The following is a 12,109-nucleotide window of genomic DNA, read 5'->3' on the forward strand; positions in this document are numbered from 1 at the left end:
GTTCCTCCATCTATAATTTCTACCAACTTATGCTCGGTTTTGTACTCGCGTTTTCTTATTCTCGCCAAGGCACGTTGGAATTCACGTTCCTCGAGATGCACAGCAGTGGATGGTAATGGAGGAAGAAATTTGATCGAAGAGCGTTGTAAGATGTTCAAACACGCCACATAATGGAGGAAAAATCTCCGAGAACACCGGGTGATAAGTGTTCCGCTACTATATATAGACCGTCGATTCCAATTAAGCGAGTTTATTTGGTCTGCTGGTTAATTGTTTTCATTTGGATAAAAAATGTGGCCAGTTAAAGCGAGACCGGATAACGTCCGGTCTTACCGTATTTCTTTTAAAGAACCAGCACGAGAAGAAGCTACTGGAGATACACCTCGTGGCTCCATCTCGTTTCCGTTAATATCCAATTGAGAAGACCGACTGAATCGCAGTGTGACGTCCTCATTGTCGTGGAATTCTAAATTTACATGAAGCATATGTGCGCGTCAGCCAGTGACAAGGGTGAACGTTTAATCGCGCGACACGCGCGCCTCTGTCCACGCTCGAGAGGGTAGGCGTTATTCTACGAGGGTTTAATGCCGCATGTGGGCGCGTTCCATCGAAGGAAATCATCGTTCGCCCACATACTTACGACGCTTTTAAGATCGTTTCGCGTGTTTTCTCATTTACATGCAGGAAATTGGAGGGAAAAATAAAACGGCAGGCAGATGAGAGAGAGAGAGAGAGAGAGAGAGGAGAGAGAGAGAGAGAGAGAGAAAATGAGAAAATGAGAAAACAGGCATCTACGATTACTTTCTCCAGCTGATTAATCTCGAGACTTTTCAACATCCGGTGAGATGTAAAATAACGCATCCGAGAGCGATCTTTTTTCGTTCCACTGGATCGTAGAGGGGATACGTGTTCAAGTGTGTCGATAACATCCGGCGAAAGGAACGCGTGAAAAGTGGCAACTGGCGAAAAAATGATGTTCGCAGCGACGAGAGGGAATGGGATGAAAAGTCGAACGAGAAAATTGCCAAGGTGTTCGTACGAGACTATGGAACGACGTAGAAGCTTGCCATAGCTTTTGTCGAGTCGTCGTTTTCGAAAGAATTCGCAGTGTCATTTCGATGATCCCACCACCCTCTTCTATTCGCTGACTCGTGTTATGAAACAGGGACAACGTCGACGAATCTGCGACGAATATTCTAGCTAGTCGATAGTTTCTTGTCGTAGCTGATAAACGAAAATTCTAAAACAGTCCGAAACGTGTGAAATTCGAGAACAGCTTGGATCCACGTTGAATAATTCATCAACGGTTTCATTAACGCCAGCTGACCACCCGAGAGTTTCGGCGAAAAATAACGTTTTTGCACCGGCTGCATTGATCCAACTTGAGCCAGCAACTTTCATTTCCTGGCAAACGGTGATAAGACGTTCGAGTGTACGAGGAGACCCTTTAACCAGATCCAGAATACTATTTCTTCCGAGTACCGGTGAATTATTAGACGGATTACACGAGGATAGAGTGGTATGGACGATTATAACTTACTTAAGCTGGCTCGAGATTGCTCCTATCCGTCGGCGCTGCTGCCAAACAATAATATTTAATTCCTGTCGAAGAGGATTGGATCGTGAATCTGCGGAACTAGCCTGGAAACTTGTCCATAGAGTAGATACTTGATCGCCGTCCACGAAGATTACGATTCATGCCGATCACTTGGAGAATCGTGGTACATAATGCATCCTTCGAACGTTTCGATCCACGTGAAACTTCCGCCATTCCTTCGGTCTAGGGAACAACGTTTCATTTCACGTTCATTGAATACGTAATGAATTAGAGAAATTCGTATAGAAATCATAGAAATTCATAGAAACGTTCGCGCTACAATAATAAGTATCTAATTGTGTATTTAATTGTACAAACATATTGTATATTTAATTGTCTAAATGTACTATGTATAAACAGACATAATTAGAATTATACGTCGAAATTGAAATAGGAATATATAATTATATTTCAATCTCGATAGAGGTTGACGTCAAACACGCGTCCAAATTTACTACGATATTCATAAATATTCTAGAACCGATTTATTTTACAGCACAAATAATTGCACGGAAAAAATCCGTGTCTCAGCTGACGCTTTAAATGTTCAAATCTTATAATAATAAATTATAAATATAAGTTTTGATCATTTTCAGAGTATTCTGCGCGGGAAGGCGGTGTCTCAAAAGGATCAGAAAAAAAAGAGCGTGGCATTTACGGAGCGGCTGACGGAGGTAATCGGTTATGGAGGCGACGACTTCGTCTCCGAAGGTGAAGAGGAAGATGAACAGGACTTCGTGGAGTCGTTCAACGGCGACGATGACACGTTGCCAGACAGCGAAGAGGAAAGGGCTTTGGGCAACTTGACGCGTGCCAATACCAACTTTAATACGATCACCGCAAACTTGACGGAGATCGTCTCCACGAACGAGACGAGTAAGTCGTCTACAACGACGAGATCCTTCGCGTCCCTTATGTTGGGAAGGATACAGAAGGATTCAGAAGGCAAGAAGACTACGTTGTTGGTCTCTGTCACGCCGTTTGGCGGTGACGAATCTTTGCCAACAGCAAAGAGGCCTAGCGATAAGAAGGTGAATGGATTCGTTAATGGCTTAACGAACTTTACCAAATCTAAACTAATGGAAACTGACAAGTCAGAGGTTGGTATTTTGTATTACGTTCGTTGCATGTTCGATTTTCGTCGTCCCTTGATTAGCATAGTCACAGAATGATCATAGAATTAACAAAGACAAATGAATTTCATTTAAACCGATTTTAGTGTTACTGTCTTGCAGACGTAGATATAACGAAACAGTTGTTCTGTCCAGGTTAACAGGCAAATGAACAGATAATTTTCGTATAACACCTGTCTCTATATTGTAAAATACTACGTGTGCGAATTATTATCCTGAATTTACGATACTTACTAAGAACTTTTAGTCACGATTTTCTGATTTTTATTTCACGTCTTTAGAAGCACTTTGGAAGATAAACGTTTGCCGATTTGGATTCACGTCATGCGCGGTAAACGCATTAAAGGGATCTTCCCTTTGTAGAGAAACTTTATTGAAACTTTCCGTCGAATTCGTATCGTAAAGTGCGTTAAAGAAATATTCTATACTTGGTGAAAAGTTTCTTTCTTTTTTTTTTATCGACTTTTAATATTCCTACAGACGATGTCGAAGAGCATGAAAAAAACCGATGTCGATGCGAGAAAGGAAGAAAAGAAGGATCAGAAGTTTTCATCCGGCATGGAGAAGATCGTGGACATGCCCCTGATCACGTCGAATAATTTAATTTCTGTCATGCAAAGAAACGAATCGGGGGATCCTGATGACACCAAGGACAGAACGTCCGAATCTAACATAATCAACGTCGAGAGGAATTTAGAGAATAGCAAATCGGATAAGAAGGCTGCCAATATTCCACGAAGCCAGCCAATTAAAAAGTTCGACAACGAGAAATCCAAGACTCCTGCGCAAGCTTCGCAAAATGGTGTCAAGATCGAATATGACTTTACCGGGAAAGTCACGAAGAAAGCACGCGACGTATCGAGAATAGAAAATGAATCCTTGGACAAGGGTATCGAATTGACTCTGACACCTTTGAAGAACGAGGCTGAAGACGCTGCTGAGAGCGATAGATCCATGGTTGTTCGAGGAAAAGACGCCAATAAAATCGACGCAACGTTAAACGACAGTAGGAAAATCGTTAAAGACGATCCGTTGTTACTTGAAGTGCGAAAAGTGGAAGGTGAAGCTACACCCGTGGAGAAGAAGTTCAGTTTTGAAGAAAGTCGAGAATCGGCTGGTGAACCGGATGGAAAGGCGGACGAAGAGGAAATGACGGAACCGCCAGCTCTTCCAAAGAGTCCTCCGCCTATTGAAACTAAGCATCCTGTTCAGGCAGAAACGTGTAAGACACCGATCATCACAACCGAACCGAGACCGTCTTTCCTACATGGAACAGTTCACTCGGAGTCGAAGATGAAACCTATGGTGCCTCAGAAGCCGACTAATTTCTTGGCCAAGAGTAGTCCTACGTCGCCTGATACAAATGGAAAGAAAAGTTACGTGCTACCGCCTCTTTCGGTTCAAAACGCCGCAGGCAAGCCCGCTTCGAGCACAGGTGAGAATATTTTTCTTTCTCGAAAAATATGTCGCATCTTTCTTGAACTTTTAAGATTTTTATATAAAATCCCTGAATACTTAAACTTTCAAATATTTTCGTGTAAATATTTCCAAACTTTCGAGTTTCCAAGTTTTCCAATATCCAAATGTTCGAATACTTCAATTTTTCAACGTTTAAACATTCTCTTTTTTCGAAATAACTTTCAAATAAATTCTCGATTTTCCAACGTTTAAATCTCCCAAGAAACAACTAAACCTAATGATCTGCGAGTCATTCGCAACTGCGACAAGGGCGTAACGATTAGATCACTGTCGCGACGATACCAGGATTACTTAGGGATTCGGTAGACGGTTCGAGCAAAGTCATCCTTCTGATTAGTTGAAACGACCACGTAGATCCACGATTACGTCGTCCACGGTACAACACTCTCCGTTCTAATTAACGACGTTTGCATTTTCAACTGATTTACAGGCGCCAACAACGTTCCACCTCCGGAACAAATAACTTCCTCTCGTCTAACAGCTACCAAAGACAAGTCGGAGGAGCAAGTTGCCGCTTCGCTCTTAGATCAAAATCGTGGATCTTTGAACGCGGATACTCCAAAAGACTTGGAACAGCGAGAGAACGAAACTTCTCGATCCCAAATCAACTCAAAGTCTGTATGTCAAGGTATCGAGTCGAAGTTACCGACCGTTGAGATGTCTGCATCGAAAACGTCGCCAGGAAGCAAGTCAAAGGCGTCGTCGAGCGTAGTCAGAAGTCAGACCACAGATTCAGCAGATAGTACGGAGAATCCGGAGGTAGACGAAGAAATTTCAGATCCCCAATTTTCGACGGTAGAGTCGATACGGTCGCCGAATAAAAGAAGAATGGCGCCAAAACCTCCAGCGATCGATTCTACGGAAGAACTGGCTCCCAGTTGTAGCTTGTTCGCCAGGAATCCCGGAGCGAATTTCAAATCAGACTCTCCGGTGGTCAGGGAAAAAGAGAAGAGAGAAAGAGCCTCGTCGTGCAGCCCGAAGTTTCGAAAAGCTGTCTCAGATCTTCCAGATCCTACGAGCGCGCAAACGTGCGATCCAGCGTCCAGGAGAACGATATCTCTGTCGCAGGATAGCCTGGCAAGTGGGCCAGAAGTTAGAGAAGAAAAGAAGAGAGGTAGACCGCGTTTCTCTTTGAAGAGATTTCTCAGGATGGGTTCGAGGAAAGACGTGGATATGGTTAGCGGTCACGCGTCCAACTCGAGGATCGACGAAATACCATCGACGCCGCAACCTAAACCACGATTAGAAATTATTCATCCGTTGGAGTTGGATGGTGCTGCTGTTGAAGTGGTGGGAAACGATCGGATTAGCAGGATAAGCGAAGATCAACCAGATTCCTGCGGTTCTAGGAACGACGCGGGAAGAGCAACTCGATCGCCGTTGTCCGCCGGATCGCACGCCGCCGGTAAGTTTTCCTTTTGACACACGATCGCTCTATCCGATAATGATCTATCTTGGTGAGGGATCGAGGGAAACGGAGAAGCGGTTCTTTTAGAATTTCGTCCATAATTTTGGCTTATCAAAATTTACCTGGTCTCCCTTTGTCAATTAATTAGCATGTATATTAGTGGTGCGGACATCATCGTGTCACGTTCATTTCGCAGTCTCCTCAAAGAGAACGTTTAATATTCAAGCGCGTACCGCGATGGTTCTCCACCATCGAGAGCGAATTCTCCGAAGATAGTAAATTTGCAAGGATCGTATGCCGGCTGTATAAAATATGCGTTACTATGTTATGGTAGCGAGACCAGGGAAACCGCCGCCACCACCAAGGAACCAGTCTTTGGAGGATTGGTCGAGACTGGATCCAGCTAGCAAACCGGTCAGACCACCACCGCCACGCGTCGAGACCAAACAACTACCGTCGAGGAACGACAAGTCATCCACAAAATCGTCGCCCTCGTCGTCCACATCTTCAACGTCCTCGTCGTCTACGTCGTCGTCTTCGACATCGTCCTGGCAGCCAGCAGCCTCGACCACCTCAGACTCGATTTACGCGAATCTGGGTAAGTTCAGGCCCATCCAATGTAACTAATGATTATCCACGGCAAAAATCTCGATGTTGTAACAGCCATACTCACACGAATCCTCGCGCCAGCTGCTTCCTTGACGAATTTACAGTTTTCTTTGCGAGAGTACGTCCGATCGGGGAATATAATCCTGTAACGCTGGATAACGGTGGTTAACTCTCACCTTTCCCTCACGGGTTTTTTTCTTCGTTCCTCGTTTCGCCGGGTCGACGTACGGTCGTCGTGAAATTGCCGTTTCTTTATACCCGTCTGCCCCCTTTTTTCTCAATTTGGATAGTGCTCGTTTGTCCGTGCCTGGACACGAACGAGGACTTAGACGATCGATGAAGACGAAGAGTCGCGTGATCCTGTTTATATCGGGATTCCCGTGAATCAGTCAGATTAATATTCTTCTCGAAGTTACGTTCTCCTTTAAACTTTTGCTATATGCCATACGCGTTTCGTATTCTAATTATTGTTTCTTATACTCTATACGACTAATCCCTTCGAACGACTATACTCTATACTCGTGTACTTTCTCGACTAATTGCTCTATTTAGAGACATTATACCGAACGATTCACGATTCTCTGTGATATATCTTATTACCGTCTTGTTAGATAAAACAACGCGCGATGACGTTTCGCGCCTCGTGTTTTTCAACAGCTACGTTTGTCGACGAAACACCGTAGTTGTGATTGTCTTTTTTGTACCGCGCGAATCGCCGTCGTTTTGATACAGAAATTTCTCTATCGAACGAGCTAAAGTTGCCTCCAACGGACCAGAGTGCGATCAAGAGTTTGAGAATGGCTGACCGAATTTAAGAAAGAATTTGAAACTGGAAAAAGTGCGAAACCAGTTGTATGAACCGATGATTACACATTGTTTTTTTTTTTTTTTGTAAATAAAACCATAGAAATGGAGTACGAAAGATTCTGTAACCTCGAATTTCTGTGTCTGAAATAAACGTTTGTTGCCTGAAAAACCAGAGAGCCTTGTTTTCTTGGTCACGTAATATTCTCGCAATTTTTTCTTTCTTTCTTTTTCTTTTCTTTTAGATTTTTGGTTCGTTGCACCCGTCGTGATCCTAGTATCTCTCTATCCGTTGCGTGTGCTTTCTCCTTTCTTTTTTCTTTTTTCATGACGAACGGAACGAAGGCCTCGACGATGTGAAACGACGAAGCGAAAAAAGGAACCACGATCGTTCCCATTCATAATTGTTATTGGATTGCGATCGTTTGACGTTTGCGCGGTTCGATTTGGGGTTGCTTCATCGTTAACCGCATGCACCGGATACGACTGTATTCAAAAACCACGCGAAACTTGCATACGTTCCCTTTTTCATCCACCATCCCGCTCGTTCCATTATTTCCTTTCTTTCCTTAATAAGTTCGTTACCATTTACCGAATAGAAATATCCTTGTCAAACGACCCTCTTGAACCACATTGTTAAAGTCCATCTTTTGTAAACTTCTTGGTTTCTTTAAACTTTAAAATTGTTCTTCTATAAAAGGCAGAAGACGCGACTTTTCACGTTTTCCCTGCGGTTTCCATTTTTGCGTAAAATATTTTACGCGCGAAATTAGCAAATATCACGTGATTTACAAACAAGCATGCACACAATGAGTGATAGCGGTATTCCTTCATTTCGATTCAAAAAGACAATTTCATTCGCGTGCTAAGCATCGATCTACTCGACACCTTCCTTCTCTCACGGACGACGAGTCGAATTTGCTTTGGTTAGACGAGAATCGAACAGCTATAGGGTAGAGAGGTGCTCGTCTCATTCCTAGTCCGCTGTAAATAGTGAACATGTCGGCGGCGACGTGACAACGGTGGTAGGATTGTTGCGCAAGGTATCCTTAACCGTCCCAGGGTGCAACTAACGCCGCATGTATTGATTGCATATTAGCATCGTGTTCTCTCCCCCTTCCCCTTCAGTCAAACCTTGATAACGAATGCCTGCCAATTCCAGGATTCCCGATGATTCGCGCAGGAACTCTAAACGCCACTTAATTCACTGTGTTTCGCCCTGGAATTTCTAGAACTCTATTGAACCCTTTAGCTCCGCCGGAACTTCTCCAAGGAATTAGGATACCGAGAGAGATGTGTCTCTCCTTCCACAGGAATTACGTTTCCAATTGATACGAACGGTGTTATTTAGTCGATTTAACGTTGGAAGAAAGTTGAAGGGTTAAATAGACACGATTCTCGTTATTCGATTATCATACAGTATCGGATCGTTCGATAAGCTGGTGCTGATTTTTGTAGCACAATATCTAATTCGCAGCGTCAATTACTACGCGTCATCGGTATTATGTATAGATGGAAACATCGATTTCTCGTATTTCTATTTTCTCGATTTCCATTCGCCAAGAACATGCTGTTCATAATAGAGCCGCGAGAATGGGTCTGCCAGGTACAAAGTTGATTTAAACCTCGAAGATGGATGAATTGTTCGGATATAAAACAATTGTAGGAAAATGGAGTCCTAAAACAAACGGAACAGTTGAAAAAGATCATTGAACGAAACTGTACGTGTATATCGTATTAAAAATACTCGTATTTCAAAAAGGTAATGTTACGAACCATTTAAAAATCGATACAAAACTTATCGAACGATCGAATAAACTACCATTATCATTATCGTACTTACGCTGTAGTCGTATTCGTAAGAGTTTTATCGGAAAAATGATTCACGATTGAAACACCGACGAGCGGAAGAGCGATCCGAAATCGTCGATACGACGACCTCGAGTGATTCACCAACGTGTCTGATTTGTCGCTTTGCCCTCGTCCTCTCGCAACAACAGTCCATTCTGCATAGATATACACATACGTATGTACGTGCTAGCGCGTCTCTAGTGTTTTAGCCGGGAACGATAATTCCGTCTCTCCTAGCACGCTAGTACGCTAGCTAGCCTGTTTTGTGACATGCCTTGTGTCTTGTGGTACTAACCCATGGCGCTTGACGATGGCGGACGTGCCTGCAGCAGCGGAGGATGTTACAGGTGAGGTGCGCAGCTCGTTGGCACCCTCGAAACCGCAAAGAACCGCCAGCATGAGGGACCAAGCGACCTCGCAGCCAATCCTCAAGAAACACGGCTCTTCAAGCCCGGCCCTTAATCAGGATTACGAGACTGTCGCGGTTACTGCGCCACCCACGTCCGATTCTCTGGTAATGCTACAATTAATGGGCTTTTAACGATTTTTATGGCTGACCGCGGAAGTGTACACAGGAAGTAGGAAGAAAGGTGTTCAAGAATTTAAGGCTACCGTAATGTCTCACCTATTAGACGTCAGTGTGCTCTCGAAATAACACTTATGGCACGTTCGGCTAGGTTAGTACATAGTACGTACAGTGTTCTCAGCGTTCACCATTCGGCGTTAATACATTGGTGGATTATGTTTGATCGGTTCTTGAAACATCTTCCTTTGTCGATCCGTTTACACGATTTGCATGACAAGAATGATGGTACAGGTAAGGTGAGAGGGAATCTGCAAGTCAAAATAAGTTGAAAACTAAAAATAACGAAACAGAGTTGGAGCATTTTATCGTTTCGAAATAAAATCTTTTTCACGAGTCGTGCTAATTTCAACTGTTTTTCCAAAAGTTCCTTTCTGTACCGCGGACTCTAACACGATGTTGTTATTGTTGCTTTCTGTCTCATTTTCACTCGTAGAATCTCCTCGTTTCATTTGTACCACAATTTCGTTACATAGAATTACCATATCTAACGAGTTACTAATTCCAGCGTGGTTTCACACGATTTTTCCAGACGTCTAACGACAGTCATGTTTACGAGTGCCTTTCTAGCTCGCCGGAGTGCGATTCGAATCTCGAGCTGCGCCACACTGGCGTATCTCATCTCAGCTGCAAGAGGAAATCCGACAGCAACGCGATGGAACCCGCTTCGGAATTCAAATTTCATCATCAGACGTTCGTCAGATCGACTTCGCTTCCATATTGCGGCAGCGAGACCGAGAGCGAGTTGTATGCCCCGTATGGTTTTTACACCGGTGACGAGGTACGATCTCGTGCTATTTTCCGAACTGGACGTGACCGCGTGGGTGGTCGCGTAAGATATCGGAAACTGTACAACCAAAGAACGTATGTGCTAGTTTTAAAATTATGGCGACTACCGTGGAACGCCATCGAAACGAACAAATTTGATGCTACACACGATTCGGTTTCGAATAATTTGATCGAAATTCTGGTCTCGTAGCGATGTCAACGAAACTTTAAAATGTTTCGTACCTCGCACTCGATGTAACATATTCGTGAAAAGTGTCTGCAAGAGTCGGAATACTTTCGTGAATCGGTGTATGTATATTACGTTTCCGTCGGAATTTATGCTTTTTAGAAAAGAAGCGATACGAATATGGCGATCGATCGGACGCTAACCAGATAGAAAAGGTTTAAAATTAAACGAAACCCCGTAGAGACTAGGTTTTTCACGCTTCCGCCGGAGCGACCTTTCTTCGTTGTTTTTTCAAAGGTGGATCGGTTTCACAACTGTTTAGCAGGCCCAGCGATTTTATTACCATGCAACTCGATCCCGCGGTATTTGCGGAACTTTATTACTCGACGGGGAAGTTTCGTGGTCCGCGCGCGCATCCTGGACTTTTCTTATTTAATAAAGATCCCGGGAAACAATTTTACTTTGAGATAGTTTTATCAGTGGCACAACCGCGCGGAATTTATAATGGAATTTTTAAAACGCAGGGTCCCGAGGAGGATCAAGACTGGAAGAATAAGGACGACGAATTAAGGATAAGCCGATTGAGGCAACGCAGAGGTCGCAGTATAGTTCATCGAAGCCTCGAGGATAATTACGGCGCCGTGGTCGTTGCAAATCACGAAGCTCTCGCCCAGTTTCTCGACCAGGTACTTTCTCACTTTGCGCTTCCTTCTAAGAAAAATTTTCCAACTACTTATTCCGAGATCCAAATCCTACATTCATGAAATCTTCGATAAAATCTCAAGTGCTCTTTCATACAATACAATAGGATATTTTATTATTAGTTATTCCGGAGTATGCGTTCATGCTGCGGTGATTTACGATTAACGAAGCGGCATTGTTCCGGTATCTAATTTATCTTATTGACCTGGAATCTTTTCGCAAAAATTCACCGTCTAAAGAGATTTCAAGATCCAGCAAAATATGTAAAAATGCATATTTGCGATATTCAACTTTCTTGTTTCGTTACAGTCGCGTAATGTTTCATTAGGGTGATAATGGAATTTCAAAAACTTTCGACTTATGATGTGTGAAATTTACGATGTATATTCGTAAAAGTTTTCCGTGGCAAATATTCGTGAACTACATCCGCGAACCGCTATAAATAGATTCAGTCAGCACGAGTTTAATTAATCAGGGATTAACTAAAATTTCGTTGCAATAAATACAACTGAAATAAATGGAGTATTGTCCTCTAATTGGATCGTTCTATTTAGATTGTATTTAGATGTGTATTTTACTCGTACGACGTGGTTCATAGAATATGCATGGGACGTACATTTACTGTTGCAGCTGAACCAAACGCCTCAAATGCTTGCGGGGCTGCGAGCGTTGAAAAATACGAATCCGCGTGTAAGCCACTTCGGCATCGACGCCAATACGTCGATCACAGTCGGTAGAAGAATATTTTGCTCGGCGACGTGGAACGAGCTGAACGTCACCTTGTGCATCGCCTTCGATCTGGCTACGCATGTGTCGCGGAAGGAATTTTATTTGGCACCTATAATCGAGTTTATAGACAGCCCACCGAGGGAAATTACCGACAAGACGTGTCTGCGCGGGAGCAAGAAGCTCGAAGGTATTTTATCGATCTCCTTATCCTTTCCTCCATAAATTACACGTTGCCACGAACCAATATTAATTCATTAAG

At 43.4% G+C, this 12,109-nt stretch overlaps 1 protein-coding gene across 5 annotated transcripts in view; it reads left to right on the forward strand.

Annotated features, from left to right (window-relative positions):
• The window catches only part of LOC117230822 (serine-rich adhesin for platelets), a 65,175-nt gene that overhangs the window by 51,618 nt on the left and 1,448 nt on the right, over positions 1 to 12,109 (forward strand). For 3 of the 5 annotated variants that reach the window (XM_033488667.1, XM_033488668.1, XM_033488669.1), the window contains exons 3-10: positions 2,194 to 2,697; positions 3,211 to 4,165; positions 4,640 to 5,614; positions 5,952 to 6,215; positions 9,211 to 9,395; positions 9,997 to 10,245; positions 10,944 to 11,105; positions 11,752 to 12,037. In XM_033488667.1, coding sequence (XP_033344558.1) covers positions 2,194 to 2,697; positions 3,211 to 4,165; positions 4,640 to 5,614; positions 5,952 to 6,215; positions 9,211 to 9,395; positions 9,997 to 10,245; positions 10,944 to 11,105; positions 11,752 to 12,037 — 3,580 coding nt within the window. The remainder of the gene's footprint in view (positions 1 to 2,193; positions 2,698 to 3,210; positions 4,166 to 4,639; positions 5,615 to 5,951; positions 6,216 to 9,210; positions 9,396 to 9,996; positions 10,246 to 10,943; positions 11,106 to 11,751; positions 12,038 to 12,109) is intronic. The other 2 variants (XM_033488670.1, XM_033488671.1) reach the window with 2 other exon arrangements.

The sequence above is a fragment of the Bombus vosnesenskii genome, unplaced genomic scaffold, assembly GCF_011952255.1.
Source record: "Bombus vosnesenskii isolate JDL3184/JDL3185 unplaced genomic scaffold, Bvos_JDL3184-5_v1.1 scf7180000013267, whole genome shotgun sequence".
In the NCBI taxonomy this organism is placed as follows: domain Eukaryota; kingdom Metazoa; phylum Arthropoda; class Insecta; order Hymenoptera; family Apidae; genus Bombus; species Bombus vosnesenskii.